This window comes from Callithrix jacchus, chromosome 8, assembly GCF_049354715.1.
Source record: "Callithrix jacchus isolate 240 chromosome 8, calJac240_pri, whole genome shotgun sequence".
Classification (NCBI taxonomy): domain Eukaryota; kingdom Metazoa; phylum Chordata; class Mammalia; order Primates; family Cebidae; genus Callithrix; species Callithrix jacchus.
In genome coordinates this window covers 128,097,378-128,125,367 of record NC_133509.1, presented here as the reverse complement: position 1 = coordinate 128,125,367, position 27,990 = coordinate 128,097,378, and the positions used below count along the sequence as shown (strand labels likewise).

Below are 27,990 nucleotides of genomic sequence, written 5' to 3'. Positions count from 1 at the left end.
TTTTATTTTATTTTTTTTATTATTTTTTTTTGGGGGGGTGGAAGGCAGGAAGGAAGGGAATAAGGACGGTAGGGAGGAAGGAAGGGATGAAGGAAGGAAGGAAGGGAGGAAGCGGGGAGGGAGGGAGGGAGGGAGGAAAGGGAAGAAAGGAAATCAAGCAATGAAAGAGACATTGCCGACCTGGATCTAGAGGTTTACAAGTTGATTTCTTTTTTTTTGAGAGAAGGAAAGAAAAAAAAAAAAATAAGTAAAGGAGAGGAAGAAAGAAGAAGAGAAAGAGGGAGAGTAAATGGAAATATTGCTTTATTTTGAAAAAAATTGGGTATTAATAATGGCCAATCAATGTTTCATTTAAACTAATGGGTAGGTGTGATGTGGTATTGACAAGAATGTATATTTTGTGTATTTGAAGTGGAGAGCTCTATAAATATTTATTAAGTTTACTTGTTCTGGATCTGAGTTCGAGTCCTTGATATCCTTATTAATTTTCTGTCTCATTGAATCTAAGTCTCCTATCTGGGTGTTAGGATCGTTAGCTCTTGTTGTTGCATTGATCCTTTTACCACTATATCTTTGTTGCTTTAAAATCTATTTTATCCGATACAAGAATTGCAACTCCTGCTTTTTATTTATTTATTATTTATTATTGCTCTCCATTTGGTTGGTAAATCTTTCTCCATCCCTTTGTTTTGAGTCTTTGTGTATCCTTGCATGTGAAACAGGTCTGGATGTAACATGTCGTTGGGTTTTGGCTGTGTCTTTTGATTGGGAATTCAGTCAATTTAAATTTAGGGTTACTGCCATTTGATGTTGACTGGCTGTTTTATCCATTTGTTGGTGTAAATTCTTCTTTATGTTGGTGCTCTTTACTTTTTGGTGTATTTTTAGAAAGGCTAATACTGGTTGTTTCTTTCTATGTGTAATGCTTCTTTCAGAAGCTCTTGTAAAGCAGGCCTGCTGGTAACAAAATCTCTGAGTTCTTGCTTGTTCATAAAAGATTTTATTTTTCCTTCAGTTGTGAAGCTTAGTTTGGCTGGATATGAAATTCTGGGCTGAAGGTTCTGTTCTTTGAGGATGTTGAATATTGGCCCCCACTCTCTTCTGGCCTGTAGAGTTTCTGCCGAGAGATCTGCTGTAAGTCTGATAGGCTTGCCTTTGTGGGTAATCTGACCTTTCTCTCTGGCTGCCCTTAGTATCCTCTCCTTCGTTTCAACCCTGGTGAATCTAACGAGGATGTGCCTTGGGGTTGCTCTTCTTGAGGAATATCTTTGTGGTGTTCTCTGTATTACCTGGGGTTGAATGTTGACCTGCTTTGCTAGTTTAGGAAAATTTTCCTGGATAATATCCTGAAGGGTATTTTCCATCTTGGATTCATTCTCTCCGTCGCATTCAGGTACACCTATCAAACGTAAATTTGGTCTTTTCACATAGTCCCACATTTCTTGGAGACTTTGCTCATTCCTTTTTATCCTTTTTTATCTAATCTTTTTTTCACGTTTTATTTCATTAAGTTGGACTTTGACCTCTGATATCCCTTCTTCTGCTTGAACAATTCGAGTGTTTAAACCTGTGCATACTTCTCGGAGTTCCTGTATTGTATTCTTCAGTTCCATTAATTCACTCATACTCCTCTCTAAGTTGTCTATTCTCAATAGGATTTCATCAAACCTTTTTTCAAAGTTCCTAGTTTCTTTACGTTGGGCTACAACGTGTTCTTTTAACTCACCGAAGTTAGTTATTATCCGTTCCTTGAAGAGTGATTCTGTCATCAGGAGGCGCTCGTTCTCCATCAAGCCTTGTTCCATTGTTGATGTGGAACTGTGATCATCTTTAGAGGGAGAGGCATTCTGACTTTGAGTATTCTCAGCTTTTTTACGCTGGTTTCTTCCCGTCAGTGTAAATTTATCCTCCATTGGTAATGTCGTCTTTGAAATTACCAACTTTCAGATTAGGTCTCTTGAGTGGACGTCCAGGTTGTTAGTTCCCAGGGCCAGAGTAGCGGCGTTAAAACTGATGGTGCTTTTCTGCCCAGGATTCTCCTGTCGGGCTTCCTTCTTGTGTCCGTAGTAGTCGACTCTGCCTTCCCGGGGCTCCAAACCTCGGTCAGAAGGGGAACCGGTCCCGTTTACTCTGCGCCGAGCGCTGCCGCGTCGAGGTGCCGGCGGAACTGCTGCCCCGACCACGAGAGTCGCGCTGGCGACTCGTGTGTTTCCACCACTAGGGGGATCTTCTGCTCCGTGAGCGACCAGACTTTGTGTGAAAGTGTGGCGTCCTCTAGTTCTCGGCGCCTTCCCTGAGAGCTGCAATCCCGGGATGTTAGCGATTGGCCATCTTGGATCGTTCTCCGGAGCTGGTTTTTTGAAAAGATCAACAAAATAGACCATTAGCCAGATTAATAAAAAAGAAAAGAGAGAATAATCAACTAGATGCAATAAAAAACAATAAAGGGGATATCACCAGAGATTCCACAGAAATACAAACCACCATCAGAGATTATTACAAACAACTCTGCACATAAACTAGTAAACCTGGAAAAATGGTTAAATTCCTGGACAATTGCATCCTCCCAAGCCTAAACCAGGAAGAAGTTGAAACCCCGAATAGACCAATAACAAGGGCTGAAGTTGAGGCAGCAATTAATAGCCTATCAACCAAAAAAAGCCCAGGTCCAGATGGGTTCACAGCCGAATTCTTCCAGACATACAAAGAGGAGCTGGTACCACTCCTGAAACGATTCCAAACAATCCAAAAAGAGGGAATTCTTCCCAAATCATTTTATGAGACCAACATCATCCTGATACCAAAACCCAGCAGAGACTCAACAAGAAAAGAAAACTTCAGGCCAATATCCATGATGAACATTGATGCAAAAATCTTCAATAAAATACTGGCAAACCAATTGCAACAGCACATCAAAAAGCTTATCCACCACGGTCAAGTAGGCTTCATCCCAGGGATGCAAGGCTAGTTCAACATACGCAAGTCTATAAATGTAGTTCACCACATAAACAGAACTGAAGACAAAAACCACGTGATTATCTCAATAGATACAGAGAAGGCCTTTGACAAAATTCAACAGCCATTTATGCTAAAAACTCTCAATAAACTAGGTATTGACGGAACGTATCTCAAAATAATAAAAGCCATTTACGGCAAACCCACAGCCAATATCATATTCAATGGACAAAAACTGGAAGCATTCTCTTTGAAATCAGGCACTTGACAAGGATGCCCTCTCTGACCACTCCTATGCAATATAGTATTGGAAGTTCTAGCCAGAGCAATCAGGCAAGAAAAAGAAAGCGTATTCAGTTAGGAAAGGAGGAAGTCAAATTGTTTCTATTTGCAGACAGCATGATTGTATATTTATAAGACCCCATTGTCTCAGCCCAAAATCTCCTGAAACTGATAAGCAACTTCAGTAAAGTCTAAGGATACAAAATCAATGTGCAAAAATCACAAGCATTTCTGTATACCAATAACAGACTTAAAGAGAGCCAAATCAAGAATGAACTGCCATTCACAATTCCTACAAAGAGAATAAAATACCCAGGAATATAACTAACAAAGAATGTAAAGGATCTCTTCAAGGAGAACTACAAACCACTGTTCAACGAAATAAGAGAGGACACAAACTGATGGAGAAACATTCCATGCTCATGGTTAGGAAGAATCAATATCATTAAAATGGCCATACTGCCCAAAGTAATTTACAGATTCAGTGCTATCCCCACCAAGCTACCAATGACCTTCTTCACAGAACTGGAAAAAAACACCTTAAACATCATATGGAACCAAAAGAGAGCCTGAATAGCCAAATTAATTCTAAGCAAAAAGAACAAAGCTGGAGGCATCACACTACCTGACTTCAAACTATGCTACAAGGCTACAGTAATCAAAACAGCACGGTACTGGTAGCAAAACAGAGCTATAACCAATGGAACAGAACAGAGGCCTCGGAGGCAGTGCCACACATCTACAACCATCTGATCTTTGACAAACCTGACAAAAACGAGGAATGAGGAAAGGATTCCGTTTATTAAATGGTTCTGGGAAAACTGGCTAGCCATGTGCAGAAAGCAGAAACTGGACCCCTTCCTCACACCTTACACTAAAATTAACTCCACATGGATTAAAGACTTAAACACAAGATCTAACACCATTAAAAACCCTGGAAGAAAATCTAGGCAAAACCATTCAGGACATAGGCATAGGCAAGGACTTCATGACTAAAACACCAAAAGCCAAAATAGACAAATGGGACCTAATCAAACTTCAGAGCTCCTGCACAGCAAAAGAAACAGTCCTTAGAGTGAATCAGCAACCAACAGAATGGGAAAAAATTTTTGCAATCTACCCATCTGACAAAGGGCTGATACCCAGAATCTACAAAGAACTAAAACAGATTTACAAGAAAAAAACAAGCCCATTCAAAAGTGGGCGAAGGATATGAACAGACACTTTACAAAAGAAGACATTCATGAAGCCAAAAAACATGAAAAAAATATCATCACTGGTGATTAGAGAAATGAAAATCAAAACTACATTGAGATAGCATCTCACGCCAGTTAGAATGGTGATCATTAATAAATCTGGAGACAACAGATACTGGAGAGGATGTGGAGAAATAGGCACACTTTTACACTGTTGGTGGGGGTGTAAATTAGTTCAACCATTGTGGAAGACAGTGTGGCAATTCCTCAATGACCTAGGAATAGAAATTCCATTTGACCCAGCAGTCCCATTCCTGGGTATATATCCAAAGGATTAGAAATCATTTTATTATAAGGACACATGCACACAAATGTTCACTGCAGCACTGTTAGCAATAGCAAAGACTTGGAACCAACCCAAATGCCCATCGATGATAAACTGGACAGGGAAAATGTGGCACATATATGCAGCCATAAAAAACGATGAGTTTGTGTCCTTTGTAGGGACATGGATGAACCTGGAAACGATCATTCTCAGCAAACTGACACAAGAACAGAAAATCAAATACTGCATGTTCTCACTCATAGGCGGTGTTGAACAATGAGAACACATGGACAAAGTGGGGAGCATCACACACTGGGGTCTGTGGGGGGGACCTAGGGGAGGGACAGGGGGTGTGGGGAGTTGGGGAGGGATAACATGGGGAGAAATGCCAGATATAGGTGATGGGAAGGAAGGCAGCAAACCACATTGCCATGTGTGTAACTATGCAACAATCTTGCATGTTCTTCACATGTACCCCAAAACCTAAAATGCAATAAAATATATATTAAAAATAGAAAAGAAAGAAAGGGAGGGAAGGAGGGGTTCTCCATTCTTATTTCCTAGATTAATAAACCATACAACTTTGTTAAAATTTTGGGTCTCCTTTTCAGTGCCCTTATTTTACAGCTATAGGAACTGAGGCCCATAGAGATTACATGTGACATGTCCTACATACATGGTAAATTAGTGACATTGATAACAGAATCCTAGAAACCTTAACTCTCACAGTTCTTTCTGTTGCATGAAGCAATAAAAGTGTTACGGCAAAGATTAGCATTTTCCAGTGTGTGTTATGCAAGTTCATTTCTTTATGCCCTTTGGGAGCAACAGGGCTTCTTTAGATCATGCTGAATACTCCCTCTTTACAGTCAACCGTAGCACTTTAAAGGTGCTCAGATGTCCTCAAGTAAAGAAACCTATTTGGCTTTGTTTAATCCTACATTTTCTAAACTTTGGGAAAGCACTTTGGAAAATGCTGGCCTGGGGCTTTCTTTTTTGGGGCTGGGATGCTGGGGGTAGGTTAGGGAGGAGAAAGTTGACTTCTCTTTTTTAAAAAAATGTCTCATAGGGTTTTTAGTCTCTCTTGCATTCAACATGATTCCCCACCCCCACCCCACAGTTGAGTCTGCCATGATCACTGGAGCTTATTTTATTTTAAGACAGTCAGCATCATCCGATTGGGACTGATCATGTGCTGTTAAGAGGGAGTCCCCCAGAATGATAATTCTAGAAAAAGGATTCATCAGCCATTTGTGTCTTCTGGGCCTCTCCAAGTCCTGTAGACCTTCTCTCCTCTTCCCTCTCCTTGCTCCCCTCTCCTTTACATCATTCAAAGATTGGATGTCTGTAGGAGAGAGACCAGCCTTACCTGGAGAAAACACATTGCTGGGGAGATTAGACTTGAGACTAGTTCTCATTACCAATATCTAAAAGTGGTGGTTTAGATTAAGAGATAAATAACAATACTGAGCACCATTTGGTATAGGGTTTGGTTACCTGAGAAGTAATGAAACTAATCCCTGAATTAATTTTGAGAAGAAATATTGCTGTACTACTAGAACTATAGTCAGGGTTACCCGTGAGGCTTTGGAACTGGGTCATACAGGTAGACTCAACTCAAGGGATACATCTGATCCAGGCAGACCTCCGCAGCCTCCCTTGCCTTCTAAAGTCTGTGTTTATTTTAGCATGCAGAGCTCCAGTAGGATATATGGATGTCCCCAGATCAGTTCATCCTGAAGGGAGTTCCCATTAACCAGGAGCTACCAGGAAGAGTCCTTAAGTCCCCAAAACACTTGTATTTCAGGCCACCTCTCTGAGGCAAAACCCCAGCTCTCCCAGCAGCTACTACTGCTTATTGTAGTGCTAAATGGCCAAACATTCTTAGCTCTCAGCCTCTGACTTCCTTTAGTGTTTGCAACTTGTTCTTGTTTCTCCATAGGGGCCGTTGATGTCATATAACTCTTGTATAATTGCTTTAGAATATCTAATTGTGCTCATGATAAAATAGAGCTTTTTAAATCTTGGTGTTCTTCCCTTACCAAAGGGTTTTTTTTTGGTTTTAAAAAAGGCGTTTTTGACATGGTTTAAGTATTAAACCACTGTAATACACATTAAGTGTTCCTTATCCGAAATGCTTGGAACCAGACGTGTTTCAGGTTTTGGGATTTTTCCAATTTTGGAATATTTGTGTCTACACAAGATAATAAGATAGATAATAATAAGATAGCTTGGTAGGGGACCCAAGCCTAAACCCAAAATTCATTTATGGTTCATACACACTTTATAGACATAGCCTGAAGGTAATTTTATACAGTATTTTAAGTAATATTGTGTGTTAAACAGTTTATGTACATTGAACCATCAAAAAGCAAAAAAGCCTCAGAATTTTCCACTTGTGGCATCCTGTCAGCACTCAAAAAGTATTGATTTTAGAGCATTTCAGATTTGGGATTCTCTGATTACGGATGCTCAACATGTAGCATCCTGAGTCTCTCTACAAACCATACAAGATTCTCAGATAAAAATAGTAACGTGTGTGCATGTGTGTACGTGTCATAAAGTAAGAGTAGTAAGCTCTTGTCCACTTCTAAAGATGCTTCTGATTTTTCTTCATCCAGAGGGAAAGCTGTATTCTTCCTTGTTTTATTTGAACAATTTTGTGCCATAAGCGTACTCTGTGCTGTGTTACTGAGTTTACTCTCGGTCAATAGAAATAAGAGAGAGAGAAAAAAAGAAATAATATGAAACTTGAAAGTGAGAAGAGGCCTAGCCATAGGAGTGACACCATGCCGTCTTACCTTTAGAAACACTTCAATATGAATTTCACCATCTCCCATTACACCTGGATTCCAAGTTCATCTTAAAACTCTTTCCCCCGCCTTCATTTTAGTAAAGGCTTTTTATTTTGCATAATAGTTTTATTCTGGGCCGGTTGGAATGGCTCACACCTGTAATCCCAGCACTTTGGGAGGCCAGGGCGAGTGGATCACCTGAGGTCAGGAGTTCAAGATCAGCCTGACCAACATGGAGAAACCGAGTCTCTAATAAAAATATAAAATTAGCCAGGCATGGTGGCACATGCCTATAATCTCAGCTGAGGGAGGCTGAGGCAGGAGAATCGCTTGAACCCAGGAGGCAGAGGTTGCAGTGGGCTGAGATTACACTATTGCACACCAGCCTGGGCAGCAAGAGCAAAACTCCATCTCAAAAAAAGGGAAGTTTTATTCCGTATTTTTGATAATGTATTTTAAACTTTTTTGAGAAAGGATTGTTTGTGCTATTTTTGTGTTTTAAATGTAAGCCCTTAGTGAGTGAGATTAGGATTTGACCTGTAAGTGAGGCCACAAACTTGGCCTCCAGGCCCTTACTTTCTTTGAAAGAACTCCTATAAAAAGCCTGATAGGATCTTGAAACTTCCGTGGACCTCAGCTTTAAAACTAAGATTTGTTTTACGTTTGAAGTGGAATTAATACAGGTAATTTTAGTTCCTTTCTTTGCAAAAATTGACAACATTCAAAACCCGTTCAGTATAGCTTGCAACAGTTCTTCTTTTTGTTCCCCAAATATTTTCTCCCCGCCTCCAATATTTTCAACCTGCAGTTGGTTGAACTATAGGTGCAGAAGAACCCATGGAATACGAAGGGCAGACTATATATTAAACCCTTTAGAATCCTTGCTGTGTAGTTCTAGTTTTTACAGAATGCACTGTCTGAGTATCTGGCTACCCACAGCCTTTCTTCTAGTAGAATGCACTGAAATGAAGTCTAATGGCACTGTTCTTACAGATAGGTAGATAAGTTTCAAATAGGGAATTTGCTTATATAAGTATATGATTTGATTAGAGTTACTGCTACTTTTCGTAATATCTATATCTAGTTAGTAAGTTTCCTAGTCTTATCCTGAACACTGTAAGTAGTAATTATATGTTTAGATAAATAAATTTTCATGGCTGGCACAATGGCTCACACCTATAATCCCATCACTTTGGGAGGCCAAGGAGGTTGGATCACTTGAGACCAGGAGTTCAAGACCAGCCTGGCCAACATGGTGAAACCCCATCTCTACTAAAAATACAAATATTAGCCAGACATGGTGGCACTCACACCTGTAGTCCCAGCTACTCAGGAGGCTGAGGCAGGAGAATCGCTTGAACCCAGGAGGCGGAGGTTAAAGTGAGCCAAGATTGCACGACTGCACTCCAGCCTGAGTGCCAGAGCGAGACTCTGTCTAAATAAGTAATTAATTAATTAGTTTCATACAAATATAGTCTATAAAAGATTATAGGAAAACACAGATGTTAACAGCAATATTCTTAAACATGAATTCATAAGGTTATGCTTTATCACTAACAAATGAAAAATTCCAAGCACTTGACACAGTTCTGTTTCTAGCAGGGTTTTTGTGATAATTTGTATACGTGTTTTTCAGTGTATTTGTTGAAACACTTCATTCTTCGTTATGAGGCTAGGTTAACTGCCTACTGGTTGGTTTCTTAATTCCAATAATAAATTTTAAACTGTGTTTTCTCTTTTTAAACTGTTACCCCATTTAGTCAGGTAAATTTTATGTATCTAGATGGCGTAAAGATTTAGAAGTGTTTCTATTAGTCCTGTTCTCTCTTAAAATTTCTTTTTTGCATACATCTCTTGTTAGCAGCTCTGTGAGTTAAGGTTCCATGTTCAGAATTTAATCTATAATTATTAGAATTACCTCTTACTGCTACTGCCCTATTCATGTAAATCATCATATCTGATAATAGAAAGCAGTATTTTTGTTTCAGGGCTTTATGGAGTGGATAGATAAAATTTTTTGTTTCGTGTCTTTTGCCATGTGTATAATAACTTCTTTCAAAATTACCATAGAACAAGTAGCCTACATATATTTAGCTTTAATTGTTCACCTTTCCTCCTGCCTCTTTTAGTAAAATGCCCAATTATACAGATTAAAGATTGATTTTCAGCAAATTTATTTTAAGGCAGAAAAACAACAGACTAATCAATTATGTGTTCTTTGTACGCGCAGTACTGGGGTTGACCTCTTAAACATTTGTAAACTGCTTAGAATGTTAGATAACAATGAATGGCGGTTACCTTTAAGGATTTAAAACATTTCTTTTCAGTCCAAATTCTTTTCCCTGTGTTTTGAAATATTCTTCCTGTAGCTATATATTTAAATTGGTCTGATATGTTACTTTTTACTGGCTTAGAAAATATATAATTGGTACATTTTATGGCTCAAAGTTGCAGCTAACACAGATTGATAATTAAAGCTTAAAGATTTATTTACATTTTATGAAAATTTAATGTGAATTTGACATGTTATTTGTGAATGAAACCAGTTTTCAGTCACTTTAAAAATTAAACTGTGATTTGAGATACACTTGAAAAAATGAATTAAATTATTTTTGTTTCATATCAAGAAATGGATGAAAAGAGGCTGCTGGATCCAGGGTTGAAGGTTCGTAAAGGCCTCTGGGATTATGCTCTGAAGAACCCACAGACGGAATGCCTGAGTGACTGAAGAAAATGGGTGCTAATGCATCTAATTATCCTCATTCATGTTCCCCGAGGGTAGGGGGAAATTCACAGGCCCAACAGACTTTTATAGGTAACTTTCAGTTTTTCTAACTTCATTTTCTTTTGTGACTATAAATAGAATTGTGTTTTCGGTAGTCTCTGCGGATTACAAGAGAAGTGAGCTGTAGTTATTATAACAATTCTGCAGCATCTAGATTTTTTTCCCCAACAAATATAAATCTTAAATCTGGCTTATGTGATTTTTATCCTAAACAAACTGCTTGTAGAACAGTTGTGCTTTTCTGTGTTTTAACCATAATTGCCGGTTAACCTAGGCAAATCAGCAATCTCCACTGGTGTGAAAACAGCGAAGTACATATGTCCCATTTCATTTATTTTGCCCATACAAATGTAGACTTGTATAATTAAGAAAAAGAAACATTTCACAATTATATACAAGTAATATTCTTAATTTACAACTCTGCCTACTTTTCATTTCCTAAAAAATCCATGATTAAGATCTATATGTTCTCTGATAGCCAGGGGATAAAAGACTTTTTCTAAAAAAATTTGGACTAATTGGCTCTGTTTGTCCCTATTTCTTATTTAATATAAAAAAATGTAAACTGGTCACTATGGCTTACACCTGTAATCCCAACACTTTAGGAGGCCAAGGCAGGAAGATTGCATGGGGCTAGGACAGGAGTTCAAGACCAGCCTGGGCAACATAAGTGAGACCCTATCTCTACAAAAAAAAAAAAGGTGTTTTGGTTTTTTTTTTTTTTAATTAGCCAGGCATGGTGACACGTGCCTTACTCCTAGCTACTTGAGAAGCTGAAGTTAGGGTGAATCCCTTGAGCCCAGGAGTTTGAGGCTGCAGTGAGCTATGATCTCGCCATTGTACTCCAGCCTGGGCAACAGAGTGAGGCTCCATTTCTAAAAATTAAATTGAAAACTAAAATGAGTTATTTGAACTTTTTCTTTATACAAAACAAATGCAATTTTGAGTGGTTCAGTAATGTCTGCTTGCAAAATTTTTTAGCATGAAAAATGTTAAAGTAAATGTTGAAAATGAATGTTAAGAAAAAAGAAACGAATTTTCATTTGTTTAATTTTCTTCTTAGGGACATCATCCTATTCTCAGCAAGGCTATGGTTGCGAATCAAAATTGTATAGCCTTGACCATGGCCATGAGAAACCACAAGACAAAAAAAAGAGAACCTCTGGCCTTGCCACCCTCAAAAAGAAGTTTATTAAGCGTCGAAAATCTAATAGGTCTGCCGATCATGCCAAGCAGATGCGAGAACTCCTCTCTGGGTGGGATGTTAGAGATGTCAATGCATTAGTGGAGGAATATGAGGGAACGTCAGCATTAAAGGAGCTTTCTCTACAAGCCAGTTTGGCTAGACCGGAAGCCCGGACATTGCAGAAAGATATGGCTGATCTTTATGAGTACAAATATTGTACTGATGTAGACTTAATATTTCAAGAAACTTGTTTTCCTGTCCATCGTGCCATTTTGGCAGCAAGATGTCCATTTTTTAAAACCCTGCTTTCTTCCTCACCTGAGTATGGGGCAGAGATAATAATGGACATCAATACAGCTGGTATTGATATGCCCATGTTTTCTGCTTTGTTACACTACCTTTATACAGGAGAGTTTGGAATGGAGGACTCAAGGTTTCAAAATGTCGATATCCTTGTTCAGCTTAGTGAAGAATTTGGAACACCAAATTCCCTTGATGTAGATATGCGTGGACTCTTTGATTACATGTGCTATTATGATGTCGTCCTTAGTTTTTCGTCAGACTCTGAACTGGTTGAAGCTTTTGGTGGAAATCAGAACTGTTTAGATGAAGAGCTCAAAGCCCACAAGGCGGTTATTTCTGCACGGTCCCCATTTTTTCGAAATTTATTACAAAGGAGGATACGAACTGGTGAAGAAATCACAGACCGAACTTTGAGGACTCCCACAAGAATTATATTAGATGAGTCAATTATACCAAAAAAATATGCAAAAGTGATATTACACTGTATGTATACCGACGTGGTGGACCTCTCTGTTTTGCACTGTAGCCCCTCTGTCGGGAGTCTCAGTGAAGTTCAGGCTCTCGTCGCAGGAAAGCCAAACATGACCAGGGCAGAAGAAGCCATGGAACTTTACCACATAGCACTGTTCTTGGAATTTAACATGCTTGCACAAGGTATGAAGTTCTGATTTTTAATTTTGATTTCTAGAATTATCTATTTCTCTTCCAAATTAAAAACACAGCTAGTATAGAATGATGGTTTCAGTGTTTGGGATGTTACAGAGTCAGTTTTTTTGAACCTTCAGTTAAGACATCTGAGAAAGATTGAGGGTTAGTAATTATATGGTTCTTTATTTACTATTAAAATCAAGCATTCAATACTAGTGACTAAGAGCATTAAATGAGACTTGAGGTACTTTCTTCCCTAATGTAAGACAATCGGTGTGGGAATATATAATTACAAACCTACACCCTCTCCACCTGAGCTTTGAAAGAGCCCAGTTTCCCATATTTTAAGGTTAGAGTCTCATATTTATGTTCAGTACCTCGTTGATGTTTAAAAGTTTGGAAAAAATAAAAATTCATTACAAAAATGAAGATAGTCACATTTAGATACAAATTTAATCAGAATTGGGCAGGGCTTCAGATTTAAATTTTAAAATATTTCATAACTTCTTTTTAGATTCAACTTGTACATCAAGCAACAGCCTACAGCATTTAAAGCACAGTTAGTGCTAGACTCATGTGCCTTCTTCATTTAATTTAAACTAAAATTTTTAAATTAGGACAGCACATTTTTTTTGTGTTGTAGGCAAACAAATTCATGAAAGTTACATTAGAAGTGTATAGTTGTTGGTAAATGTTAGAATCTTAAATATTTCTGAGCTGGAGAGAGACCTTTTGTAGGAGAGCAAAGACAATTTGCTGTTTTGACAGAGTGCATTCTTAACTTTCTGTGACCATATATTAAAAGAAAATATATGACACGAGACTACTTGAGAAATTTGATTCAATGCATATTAGCTAAAAGAACATTAGAAGTTGCTAGGTAGAAGAGAATATTAATGGTTTGGGTAAGAGACATGAATTTAAATAAGGAAAGCTAAGTACCAAACTTGAAATAATATGTATTCTGTGGTTAAGTCAGCCTATCAATCGGGCTTTGAGAAACTGACAGATAACCCCAGTAAAATAATATTAAGCTAGTCTCAGTGGTGTGTGGTTGTAGTTCCATCTACTTGGGAGGCTGAGGCAGGAAGATTGCTTGAGATCAGGAGTTCAGGGCTACATCAAATTGTGATCAAACCTGTGACTAGCTACTGTACTCTACTCTGGGCAATACAGTGAAAATTCAGCTCTGTTTTTTAAAAATCTCAGTAACAAAATGGGAAGTTATACAGAAGAAGGCATTGATAAACGTGAGTAAGAAAATGTTGAGATTTCTCTTACATAGAGAATCTTTTAAAAATCTTATTTTACCATAATCCTTTTATAATAGATGTTTTATTTTATTACAACAATCAAAATGTCATTACAACATTTTATTAGTTTAAAATAATCATGTATCAATAATAGACTAGCTGTCAAATTATAAGAAAAATATGTTATCAAAAATATTTTAGCAGTTTAAGCTACTATTCATTTTTTCTGTAAAACCAAATTTATCAGACATTGCTTCTACAGAAAAATTAGAAGTTTGCAACTTACCGAAAAGATATAATCATCTCTATTTTCTCAAAATTTTTTATTGTTGATGCCTTTTGATAAGAAACCAAATAATATATACTTTGTATGAGAAAGCATTCCTTAATATATGTTTTTTTCAGGGTTTTTTTGGTTGTATTAAAGACAGAGTCTTGCTTTTGTCGCCCAGGCTGGAGGGCAGTGGTGTGATTTCGGCTCACTGCAACCTCTGCCTCCTGGGTTGAAGTGATTCTTCTGTCTCAGCCTCCAGAGTAGCTGGTATTACAGACACCTGCCACCACGCCCAACTAATTTTTGTATTTTTAATAGAGGCGGAGTTTCACCATGTTGGTCAGCTGGTCTCAATCTCCTGACCTCGGGTGATCCACCCCCTTTGGCTGCCCAGAGTGCTGAGACTGCTGGGGTGAACTACCACACCCAGCCAGTTTTTTAAGTTTTATATGCAAAGTAAAATTGTCAGCCAACTCTTAGATCTTTGGTAATACTTAATTATTTTTCTAGAGTTTATCTTGAGTTAGTTTTTTTTTAGTGTTTAGCTTAAAGTTATATTTTATTCAGTGTATTTAAAGATACAAAATAATACTTTTTGCATTACCTAATCTGGTAAGCAAAAAATATCTTGTGTACAAATGTTCCCTTAAATGTGGGTATACATGCTCTTCTTTTTCCCTTTGTTACTCAAAATAGAGTTTGAGTTATTTTTGTTCTGTTTTTTGTAACCCACGTAGGGCTTATCTTTCCCCCACACCCATGAAATATTCATATTAGGGTTTATAAGAGACCATAATGGTAACATAATTTTTACCTCATTTCCGAAGGAAGAAGAATATTGGGTCACTTGAAGTAGGATTTTATACCATAAAGCTCAAGAGTTCAGGTTCTAGAACCAGACAGACTAGGTTTGAATTCCTGTCTGCCATGTCTTAGTTTGACCTTAACCAGGTCACACTGCCTAAGCCCCTCTTTTCTTATTTGTAAAATAAGGATAGTAAACACTGTAAGTTATGATGATTAAATGAAATAATATATGTTAAATGATCTGAATAGCACCTGTTACACAGTAAGCATTCACTAAATGTTAGCTACTAAATTATAATAATCACTACAACACATGTCTTTTACTACCACATATTTGTTTTTTTAAATAAGTTTAAAAAATAATTTTACTAGGCCCCATGCAGTGGCTCACACCTGTAATCCCAACACTTTGGGAGACTGAGGCAGGAGGATCATTTGAGCCCAAGAGTTTGAGACCAGCTTGGGCAATATAGGGAGACCTCGTCTCTACAAAAAAAAAAAAAATTTAGGCCAGGCACAGTGGCTCACACGTGTAATCCCAGCACTTTGGGAGGCTGTGATGGATGGATAACTTGAGGCCAGGAATTTGAGACCAGCTTGACCAACATGGTGAAAGCCCATCTCTACCAAAAAATACAAAAATTAGCCAGGCATGGTGGTAGGCACTTCTAGTCCCAGCTACTCGAGAAGCTGAGGCAGAATTGTTTGAACCTGGGAGGCAGAGGTTGCAGTGAGCCGAGATCGCACCACTGCACTCCATCCTGGATGACAGAACAAGTCTCCATCTCAAAAAATAATAATAATAATAAAAATACAAAAAAATTATCTGAGTGTGGTGGCACACATCTGTAATCCCAGCTACTTGGGAGGCTGAGGCACAAGAATCACTTGAACCTAGGCTGAGGCACAAGAATCACTTGAACCTAGGCTGAGGCATAAGAATCACTTGAACTTGGGAGGCTGAGGCACAAGAATCACTTGGAAGTTGAAGTGAACCAAGATTGTACCACTGCACTCCAGCCTGGGTGATAGAGTGAGACTTTGTCTTAAGAAAAAAAAAAAAAAAAAGGCAGTATAAGCAGACAGCTAGAGTAGTTTGGCAAGTGGGTAAAAGAAAGGATTCTTGGGGCCTAGTGCGGTGGCTCAGATGCCTGTAATTCCAGGGAGGCTGAGGCAGTCAGATCACCTGAGGTCAGGGATTCAAGACCAGCCTGGTGAAACCCCGTCTCTACTGAAAGAAACAAAAATCAGCTGGGCGTGGTGATGCATACCTGTAATCACAGCTACTTGGGAGGCTGAGGCGCAAGAATTGCTGGAACCCAGGAGGCGGAAGTTGCAGTAAGCCAAGATCGCTCCAGTGCACCCCAAGCCTGGGCAACTGAGTGAGACTCTATCTCAAAAAAAAAATAAGCCGGGAGGGTTGGAGTTCTTGGCCTATACAGAGAATGTGTTTTATATAAGTGGGGAAAAGTAGGCTTGAGAAAATCTCAAGTAGATAATGGGGCCTCAACTTACAGGCCTGGCATTTAGGACCAGATTTAACTTCCTTGATTTTCTTTTTTTTTTTTGAGATGGAGTTTCGCTCTTGTTACCCAGGCTAGAGTGCAATGGCATGATCTCGGCTCACTGCAACCTCTGCCTCCTGGGATCAGGCAATTCTCCTGCCTCAGCCTCCTGAGTAGCTGGGATTACAGGCACGCGCCACTATGCCCAGCTAATTTTTTGCATTTTTAGTAGAGATGGGGTTTCACCATGTTGACCAGGATGGTCTCGATCTGTTGACCTCGTGATCCACCCGCCTCAGCCTCCCAAAGTGCTGGGATTACAGGCTTAAGCCACCGCGCCCGGCCAACTTCCTTGATGTTCATTTAAACATAACAAATTGAATATGTTTAATTTTATTTCCTTCAAAGCCCTAATATTATAGTAAAGGAATAAAACAAATGTAAACTCTCAAGGACAAAGAGACAAAGATACCTAAGAAGGAAACAACAATGAGGAAGAGGATGTTGAAATTTTTGGAAGATGGAAAGCAGATAGAGACCTGATTACTGGCTTAACAGAGGAGCAACCTGTAATTCTAGATGCTGTAAAAGGGGCTGCTGAGGAGAAGGGAGAGAGCTCTGGCATGGCTCAGACCAGGAGGAACTAAGTACTCTGGAAAGAAGGGATATGCATAGTGTAAAACTAAAAAGAGAGTTGATTTTAAGTCTGAATATTGAGTGGTCAGACCCTTTCCCCCACCCCAGAATTAATCTTTATGTATGGTATTAGAAAAGGATGGTTTTGTTGTTCTCCATATAGTGAGCCAAATACTCTCTACTAAAAATTCGATTTCCCTTCCTGATTTGTGCTGCTCTTAAAGCTCCCATGTGGCCAGGTGCGGTAACTCACACCTGTAATCTCAGCACTTACAGAGGCCGAGGTGGGAGGATCACGTGAGGTCAGGAGTTCAAGACCAGCCTGACCAATGTGGAGAAATCTCATCTTTACTAAAAATACAAAAAATTAGCCGGACATAGTGGCGCATGCCTGTAATCCCAGCTACTCGGGAGGTAGAGGTTGTGGTGAGCCCGGATCGCGCCACTGCACTCCAGCCTGGGCAACAAGAGCAAAACTCTATCTCTCCTACCCCCGCCCCCCCAAAAAAAGGCTACCATGTATGCATGGATTGTATTCATGCATCAGTATTCAGTTTCCATTTTGTCCCAGTGGTCCATTTGTCTCTTCTTGCATTACTATCACTTGCAACGAAGTGGCAAGCTCTTGTTCCTGCCCCCTCAATTCCCCTGTCTTGTTACTGCCTGGACAACAAAACACAGGAGACCTGAGTATTTCTAAAATTTTCTAAAGAAATTAGAGATTCCAAATCTGGAAATAGCTACAGAGGAGGGTAGGAATGAAGCACAGAGTTTTACTATAATTATGTGAAACCCTATGGTGAAATCACCTACTTCGTTACCTCTGCTGTAATACATCCAGGCAGATATAAGAAGAAATCGGAGTCCTGGAAATGGTGAGCAGCTCAAAAGCATATACACTTACAGAAACTGATGATCTGGGTTTCCACAATGAAATTACACTCAGGGGTTATACAGTGAGAAAGCCAGCTTGGCTTCCATTTGTTTTACAGAAGAGACGACAGTCAGCAAGCCTGCCTGTGCAGTAGAGCTTTCAGACAGCTGTTTACTGCCTCAGTCTTACATATGAAAACCCATCCAAGGGTAACTGGACAGTTGAGGAAAACTTCCAAATTGAGACAGAGATCAGAGCAAAAAGAACAAAGTCCTGGAGAAAGCAGACAATGAAGGGAGCAGAAAAAAACTTCATAGAATCAAAATAACCTTATATCAAAGAACTTTTTATGGAATCAGTGAGACATAGCAGGATCCTATTAAAGTAAAAACAGGAGCTCTTGGAAATAAGATAGCAGAAATGAAAGAATGAAAGATGTATGGAAACATTGAAAGGTAAAGTTGAGGAAATCTAGAAAGTAAATAATAAAGAGACGAGGAGACAAGAAAACTAGAGTATTCATCCAAGGTCTAATATCTAATAAATAGTGGCTTTAGAAATATATACCAGTGAAAAGTGAAGAGAAGACAGTATCTAAGGAGTAATATAAGAAATATTTTCGTAACTAAAGAAATTTCTATATAACATTTCTTTTTCAGAACACTAGGGGAAAAGAGACAATTTTAAAATATTGCAGAGAGGAGAAAAATTAGTTTTCATGCAAAGAAATAGGAATCAGATGGTATTGAAATTTTCAGTAGCAACAACTGAATACCACAGTACAGTGAAGTGGTGGTGCCTTCCAAAAGCTGATAGAAAATTATTTTAAACACAAAACTTATATTTAGCCAAGTAGTCAAGTGTCAGGCTAAATGAAGGCAATTTTTTCAGTCATACCTTGAAAAACTGCCTGAGTAGGGATATTTCCCCTGCTTCCCCATTCAGTCAGCTGCTAAGAACGTATTCCACCAAATGACGAAGCAAACCAAGAACAAAGAAGTGAAGAATCTAGAAAATGGAGTCCAACATGGGAAGGAAGCAAAGGGATATCCCAGGCATCAGCCACGCAGTAGGTCTAGCAGGCATTCAGTCTAGCCCAGACCAGGACAGTGACAGGCTCCAAGGAAGGAGGTGTCCGGGAAGAAATCAATTACTTTCTATGTTTGAACATTAAATAGCAAATGACAAAGCAATTTTATGGCTTTTTTGGTGCATTTATGAAGAATTAACAATAGGTCAATAGAAAATGAAGCAAACAGAAAAATGAATATTTCCAAGATAAATTTAACATTACATATGAAAGTACATAATTTTAGTACACAGCATGCCTCAGTGGTAAGCGCTAATTATAATGTAAACACTGAATATTGATTTAATAAAAATTGTAATACAGAGAGGTAAATACTAGAAGAAAGAGCTAAAGAATTGAGAGTAGTTACCTCTGGGGAACAGAACTGAAATTGGAAAGGATGTAGGATAGGGGGTTTATTTTTTTAGGGTTAGTATTGTGTTACTACTAGACTTTTTAAATGATGAGCATATACTTCTTTGATTACAAAATTAACTTTTAAAATATAAAAATATGATATCAGTGCCCATATGAACCAGAGAGACCAAGAGAAGGCCACAGCCCTAAAGAACTGGAGACTGTCATATCTTTGAGGGCTGTTAACTAATGAGCTCATGCTTATAATTTGAGTGTGCAGGGGGCTGTTACTTATCTCCCTTGGTCATCCTGTCAGCCTGTGAATGTGGTGGGACTCGGAGATCATTAACTAGCCTTTTCCCAGGTTTGGAAGTCATGAAGCTGTAACTCATACTAGGTCTTCTGACTCTAGGCCCAGGAATTTGGGCATGGTAGGGGAAGAGAGAAATGTGAGACCTAATTTCCAGGGATGAAGGTATGAAACATCAACTTGTAGGAGCCTCAGCTGTGAGCCAGATTTGCTGCTGAACAGCAAATCATTACCACCTACTTGGGTTGGGGTAATGTGGGCTCAGCTAGGAGATTTAAAACCATGGGGTCCGGGATCTGGATCGCTCACTCAAACTTTGCTTCAGAGCACTTAGCCAGAGAACAGGGGCTTTGTACTGTTGCGGCCATTATTTCCTGATTAGATAGCATTCTTACGTTCATCATTTGACATTTCTGGCTGCCTAGTATTAGGACCGTCTTCCTAGTATCACGGTGTAGGTCTTCATAGGAGGCAGAGCCCACCTCCCAGGAGAAAAGCTTTAAAGATCATGTATTTACTTCTTCAGCCTTGTCTGGTCAGGGTTAGTGTTAGTGGTACAGAAAAGCAGGGACTATAGAAAATTCTTTCTGGAAGCAGAGTGGGGCAGCAACATCTAGTGGAAAAGGAGAGAAAGCCATGGCACTGGTGCCATTGATGACAGTCCCCTTCCAGGGACAGAATGTGAGAGCTTTAGTGGGTGGCCAGGGTCCCAGGGCAACTCAGGGTCTTCACGGCTTCCATGTAGTAGAGTCCTCATTCTGCAGCCTTCCTAAGTCCATGTTTACTGAGCTGGGTCTCCAGCTTTTCCAACAACACTGTGGATTAACAGTGTCCTTTCAGATACATTCCTTTTCTCTTTAAGCCAACTAGAGTTGTTTTCCGCTATTGCAGTGTAAGAAGCCTGATTGGTCGCAGTACCTATACTTAAGACTAGCATTTAAAATTCCAAAAGAGATGACTAGATTTGAAGAGTTTCAAAAGAAGGACCACATGTTTGATCACTTTGATTTTTTCATAATGACCTTAGCATATACTAAGTAAACAACTCTGAAAATGTGAGGAACAACAAGAGTGTACCATTCATTGGTAATTTTTTGAGGAAAAGTTCATTGTTTAGGAGAACTGTAGATTTACTCATGTACTTTAATCATCCTTGTCATAAATACTGTTGACCTCAGAGCAGAATAGCCTAGAATTAGCACCAGCATTTACATGCATATTTCCAGTGCAAGACATTTTACTGTAGACTTCAAACTGTAGATTTTGTTTCTTCATCTTGATCACAAATGCACTTTTCAGTTTTACAATATGAAATTTATTTATAACTTTGGTTCCAAAAGTTAAATTAAAAACCTAACAGAGAAGCAACTGAAAGCAATGACCTCATTTTTTCCCTTAGCAACTTGGTCGCTTTCCAAGAGTGTGTGGCTTGAAACAAATGCAAAATAGCAAAGACTTACTGTCCCCATTCGCTCATCCATTTCTCCCTCTCCCCAACCTTCGTTGTCTACATATTGACAATCTTCCCTCTGTCTCAGTTCTGTTGAGTTGGCAGTTTATTTTACTTCTGTCTGTAATTGTTTACTCTGAAGCAAATTTCTGAATGTACTTCCTAGAGAAGAATGGGGCTAAGCTAAAGACCATTATCAACAGATCAGAGTAGTAAATGCAGGTTTCAGTTAAGCATGCAACACAAATGAAGAGTTAATCTCAGTTTCATGAATGGCAGTTCGAGTGACTCTGAAGTTGCTATAGATCTCTAATCATAATAAAATATAACATTTGAAAAACATTACTACTCAAAATTATGAGTAGAACTCTGAAGTCTATTATGTAGGCTAGGCACAGTGTGTCATGCCTGTAATTCCAGCAGTTTGGGAGGCCGAGGCCAGTGGTTTGCTTGAGTCCAGGAGTTCAAGATCAGCCTGGACAACCTTGTGAGACCCCCGTCTCTGCACACACCCAAAAATTAAAAAATAAAAAATAGACCAGGCACAGTGGCTGACCATAGTCCCAGTACTTTGGGAGACTGAGATGGGCAGATCACATGAGTCTAGGAGTTTGAGACCAGCCTGGACAACATGGTGAAACCCTGTCTCCACAATAAATACAAGAATTAGCTGAGTGTGGTGGCTCACACCTGTAGTCCTAGCTAGTCAGGAGGCTGAAGTAGGAGGACCTCTTGAGCCCACGAGGTGAGTCAATAAACCAAGTCCATGCCACTGCACTGCAGCCTGGGTGACAGAGTGAGACCCTGTCTCAAAAACAAAAAGTTAAAAGTTAAAAAATATAAAGTATAATATTTAATTGCATATTTTGTTTTAAAACTTAAATCATTTTTTTTTTTTTTTTTTTTTTTTTTGAGACGGAGTTTCGCTCTTGTTTACCCAGGCTGGAGTGCAATGGCGCAATCTCGGCTCACCGCAACCTCCGCCTCCTGGGTTCAGGCAATTCTCCTGCCTCAGCCTCCCGAGTAGCTGGGATTACAGGCACGCGCCACCATGCCCAGCTAATTTTTTGTAATTTTTAGTAGAGACGGGGTTTCACCATGTTGACCAGGATGGTCTCGATCTGTTGACCTTGTGATCCACCCGCCTCGGCCTCAAATCATTTTTTATATAGACTACAAACTCTTTGCCTCTCACCCTCTGCTCTCACTTTTGATTTTGGGTATCTTTGCCTTTTATCATTAAATGTCCAAATTCTACTCTAACCTTTAAGAGTGAACTCACGTGCTACTTTCCTTGTTTGCCTAGCCATTCCAAGTTTAAAGTGCTTTCTACATCCTGAGAATTTCTAAAACACTTTTTATTGTTCTTAGGGTTTTATATCTTCTAACTTGTTTTGAAATTACCTAGGTACCTGTCTCATTTCTTCTATCACCTAGTGTGTTATATTCTCCCTAAGTTGTATATCAAAATCTTGGTCATTTTTTAATAACCTGAGAAACTAGCACACTGCTTTGCTCTTAGTATACTGTCAGCTACATGTTTTGAATTATTTATTTTTAATGCCTTTGAAAGCTGAGTAACCTTTTCTTTAAAAAAACAGTGGGTGGGAAATAGCAGGGGCTGTAATAAATTGTATCCCTAGGAGTTGCAAACAAAATGAAAGCACTTAACCCCAGTATAGGAACAAAATATAAAGTATTATTTATAAAAGTTTAGATATGGTCTAAATGGTTTAACTCTCTACCATTTAATTCATGGTTTAAGTTTAATATCAGAAAACCTGTCTCATCAACTGTTTGTCAGTTCATTGATTTAAAATAGAGTATCAGTTGAATGTAGAAAATTCTCCAGAGCCAGTTTAATGCTGTTAATCTTTTGAAGCCAAAAAGAAGTTTAATCCAGGGGCAGTCTTACCTTCTGCACGAATTTATAATTTAGATCAAAGAATTAATTACATATCTAAAATTTAATAAAAATTTATAGTAATAGTGAGAATTTACGGTAAATTATATAACTCAGAATGTTAAGGTAACTTGAAAATTCTTAATCTAAATTAAGTGTCTTTTTACTTCTTACTTGTGGATTTATTAAGGGAAATAATTTTACAGAGTTGCCAGTATTTGTCTATTGAAAGCAGAATGTTTACCCTTATTCGTATATTTAAAAGACATTATATTGGCCTGGTACAGTGGCTCCAGCACTTTCGGAGGCTGAAGCAGGCAGATCACTTAAGGCCAGGAGTTTGAGACCAACCTGACCAACATAGTGAAACCCCATCTCTACTAAAAATGCAAAAATTAGCCAGGCATGGTGGCGCACACCTGTAATCCCAGTTACTCTGGTGACTGAGGCATGAGAACTGTTTGAACCGGGGTGGCAGAGATTACCTTGAGCTGAGATGGGTGACAGAGCGAGAGACTCTGTCTCAAAACCAAACCAAAACAGTGTATATAAATAAATATTATAGCTTGTTATATGACTTTTAAAAGGTAAATACATATCAAGTCCTTTGTAGCTATAACAAGAAATGTTACCTCTCAAATATGCACTGTTCATCTGTAGTAGAATCCATTAAATGTCTAAATTTATTTTTATTTAAAATAATGCAGAATTTGGCTGGGCACGGTGGCTCATGCCTATAATCCCAACACTTTGGGAGGCCATGGTGGGTGGATAACTTGAGCTCAGGAGTTCAAGACAAGTCTGGCAACATGGCAAAGCCACGACTCTTAAAAAAATATTAGCCAGGTGTGATGGCATGTGCTTGTAGTCTCAGCTCCTCAGGAGGCTGAGATAGGAGGATAGCTTGAGCCCAAGAGGCAGAGGTTTCAATGAGCTGAGATTGTACCACTTCCAACCTGGGTGACAGAGCCAGACCATGTCTCAAAACAAACAGCAACAACAAAAATTATACGAAGTTTAGTTAGAAGCTTTCTCAACAAACAAAACCTTTTCTCTAATAATAAAATTCGAAGGATGAAGGGAAAAGGCAAAATACCAGACTTTGTAAACTTGTGGCAGCACGTTTGCCTTGAATTATTGAGATATATGTTCTTCACTACACCTTGCACATATCACCATTCATATATGACTTTCAAAGTAAAATAGAATAATTAACATCAATTGAGGCCAGGTGAGGCGCCTTCTGCCACCAAGGAATGCAAAATGAATGGAGTCTAAGATATAAGTGATTTGTTATAAGGAAAATAAGACTGAGGAGGAGGGGTTTACTCACTAAAGAGGGAAAACGACAGGAGGAAGGAAGAACCTTTGCATTGTACAAATATCCTGGCTTTTCAAACCAAGCATAGGCCGGGCACAGTGGCTCACGCCTGTAATCCTAGCACTTTGGGAGGCCAAGGCGAGCAGATCATGAGATCAGGAGTTTAAAAAGAGCCTGGCCAACATGGTGAAACCCCGTCTCTACTAAAAATATAAAAATTAGCAAGGTGTGGTAGTGGGCGCCTGTAGTCCCAGCTACTCAGTAGGCTAAGGCAGGAAAATCGCTTGAACCTCGGAGGCAGAGGTTGCAGTGAGCCGAGACTGCACCACTGTACTCCAGCCTGGGCAACAGAGCAAGACTCCGTCTCAAAATAATAAAATACAACAAGCATTGGTCTTATCTCCTTAAATATCCAGAGGAAGACTGTCACCAGATGTAAGAATTTTGTTTACCTCTAGTTGTAGAAGTGAAAAACGATTTCAAGAATGAAGATAGATTGATAATATTACTTTGCTGTTAACTGTGTGAAAAACACTGTACTAAGCCTTTTTTATGGAATCCCGCACTTAAATCTTTACAGTAACCTGTTTGGTAACTGCTATCATGCTTCCTGTAATAGAAATGAGGTAACAAATCCCAAGTTACTACCTCTCTAAGGCTACTTCAGCAGATCAAAAGATGAACTTCAAGAATGTATTGAGGCCGGGCGCGGTGGCTCAAGCCTGTAATCCCAGCACTTTGGGAGGCCGAGACGGGTGGATCACGAGGTCGAGAGATCGAGACCATCCTGGTCAACATGGTGAAATCCCGTCTCAACTAAAACTACAAAAAATTAGCTGGGCATGGTGGCGCGTGCCTGTAATCCCAGCTACTCGGGAGGCTGAGGCAGGAGAATTGCCTGAACCCAGGAGGTGGAGGTTGTGGTGAGCTGAGATCGCGCCATTGCACTCCAGCCTGGGTAACGAGCGAAACTCCGTCTCAAAAAAAAAAAAAGAATGTATTGAGCACCTACTCTAACACTCAGTGATCAAGCTTCATGTATACTTTGCACTTCAGCAGACTTCAGATAATACACTTGGTAACATTCATAAATAAACCATCTCTGTAACAACTCTGGTAAAACTTTACATCTGAATTAATTCGTTTCAAAAACAGTTCATGCTCATTGCTGGGGGAAAAAAAGAAATGATTCAGAAACATAGCAGAAAGTGAATTTTCGCCTACTACCAGTGCTTTTCCCAAATCCTTATTAGTGACTTACTGTGAACAGTTCAGTGGTTTTTCCTTTCAAATCTTTATATGTGTATGCATACCTGTGTGTGTATTTCACGTACATATCTTATTCTGTTGTAATAGCATCACACTATATTACTGTTTTTTTCATATTTAATAAACCTTGGGAAAATGTTTATGTCAGTATATAGTTTACTTTTAATAACTGATGTTTTTTTAAGTTACTGTCTAAAAATATAATAGTTGCACTGATGTCCAGCTAGTCAGATAACACAGGTAATACTTAAAGTGTTTAAAAACCATAAAGTCTCACTCTTGTGATAACTACTGTCAACAAAAGCTACCTTTTGGGGCTGGGTGCAGTGGCTCACACCTGTAATCCCAGCACTTTGGGAGGCTGAGGCAGGTAGATCACCTGAGGTCGGGAGTTTGAGACCAGCCTGACCAACATGGAGAAACCCCGTCTCTATTAAAAATATAAAACTAGCAAGGCGTGGTGGTCCATGCCCGTAACCCCAGCAACTCTGGAGACTAAGGCAGGAGAATCTGTTGAACCCGGGAGGTAGAGGTTGTGGTGAACTGAGATCGAGTCGTTGCACTCCTGCTTGGGCAACAAGAGCAAAACTCCATCTCAAAACAACAACAACAACAAAAAGTACCTTTTGGGCTAGGTGAGGTAGCTCATGCCTGTAATCCCAGCACTTTGGGAGGCTGAGGTGAGTGGATCACTTGAGTCCAGGAGTCTGAGACCAGCCTGGGCAACATGGTAAAACTCTGTCTCTACTGAAAAATACAAAAATTAGGGCACAGTGGCTCTTGCCTGTAATCCTAGTGTTTTGGGAGGCCCAGGCAGGCAGATCCAGGAGTTTGAGATCAGCATGGATAACATGGTAAAACCCCATCTCTACAAAAAATACAAAAAAAGAAAAAGAAAAGAAAATTAGCCGGGCATACTGGTGCACACCTGTGGTTCCAGCTATTTGGGAAGCTGAGGTGGGAGGATCACCTGAGCCCAAGAGGCGGAGGTTGCAATAAGCCGAGATTGTGCCACTGCACTCCAGCCTGAGTAACAGAGTAAGACCCTGTGTCAGAAACAAAAACAAAAATTAGCTGGGCATGGTGGTGGATGCCTATAATCCCCGCTACTTAGAAGGCCAAGATGGGAGGATTGCTTGAGTCCACTGAGGTCGAGGCTACAGTGAACTGTGATTGTACTGCTGTGTTTCAGCCTCGATGACAGAACAAGATATTTTAAAAACAGAAGTGTTGGGATTATGGGCGTGAGCCACCACACCCAGCCAAAAGGTACCTTATTATAAATATCCTTCAAAGGACTACGTCTTAGTTCAGAGTATACATATGATGGGTCTGCTAAAACACTCAGTGAATATAAACTGTCCAGAAACTGCTTGGCTTCAACTGTTTTTTCATATATTTGGTCTCTATTGTAAATTAACATGGGCTGGCCTTATTAAATATGTCTCCACAGGGGGATTATTTGATACAGTAAAAGAATTTGAGCTCTGTTACGATTCTTTGCACTAAAACATTTTTATTATATCTCATAGTTATTGACATGTTTATGTTTATAAAACTTCTGATAAATGTTATACATGTCATGAAATTTAAGGGTGAAATATACATACATCTAAAAGTAGTGCCAAAAAAACAAAATACATTTGTACACTTAAATGTCTTTGTTTCTAGCAATATTCATTTGCAACCATAATAGCCTTTTCTGAAGTGGTTTGTTCGGTTTTTATATAAGGTATTCATTGTCAATGTTCCTTTCTAATTGAAGGTTACATTGCTTACCTTAAAGAACAATGCTGCATTTTGAAACCGATTCACTAAAATATCTCTGGAAAATACATGGGCATTACCTTGTTTTTCTAAATCTTTTGATAGCTTGTATCTAAGGAGCAGTCAGATATCTTTCTAAGCTAAACTGCGTGATTAGTTATTATTCTTATGCCTCATTTTAAGCCCTAGATTGATAGTTTTTGTTTATAAATATGAACAGTAGAAATATTAAGAAGCTAAAGTCTTCAGTGGTGTGAGCACCACTTCTAAACTACATTTTGATGTGACATTTTTAGAGGCAGTATATTAAATAAAAGTAGATGGATACAGTGTTATAAATCTGATCATCACATTGGGTCTATCAAGTTGAGAGAATATCTGCTGTCCTAGTTTTCAAACAAATAAAGGTAAAAATGGGACATTATTGGGGCTAAAAATGATATAGCCTATCAACTCAAATGAGCCCCTTGTTATAGAATTAGCACCATGATTTCTGTTCTCATTTAACAAACATTTATTGAGCTCTTACTGTGTGCCAGACTGAGATTAAAGTAATGAAAATGATAGTCCACCAGCCTAGCCAACATGGCGAAACCCTGTCTCTACTAAAAATACATAAATTAGCTGGGTGTGGTCATGGGCCCCTGTAATCCCAGCTGCTCAGGAGGCCGAGGCAGGAGAATCGCTTGAACCCAGGAAGCAGAGGTTGCAGTGAGCTGC

At 39.1% G+C, this 27,990-nt stretch overlaps 1 protein-coding gene across 2 annotated transcripts in view; it reads left to right on the top strand.

The window, feature by feature from the left end:
* BTBD7 (BTB domain containing 7) overlaps window positions 1-27,990 on the top strand; it is a 110,020-nt gene that overhangs the window by 36,495 nt on the left and 45,535 nt on the right. For both annotated transcript variants that reach the window (XM_078335644.1, XM_054240307.2), the window contains 2 exons: window positions 10,181-10,368; window positions 11,402-12,481. In XM_078335644.1, the coding sequence (XP_078191770.1) occupies window positions 10,287-10,368; window positions 11,402-12,481 (1,162 nt within the window). In that variant the 5' untranslated portion in view covers window positions 10,181-10,286. The remainder of the gene's footprint in view (window positions 1-10,180; window positions 10,369-11,401; window positions 12,482-27,990) is intronic.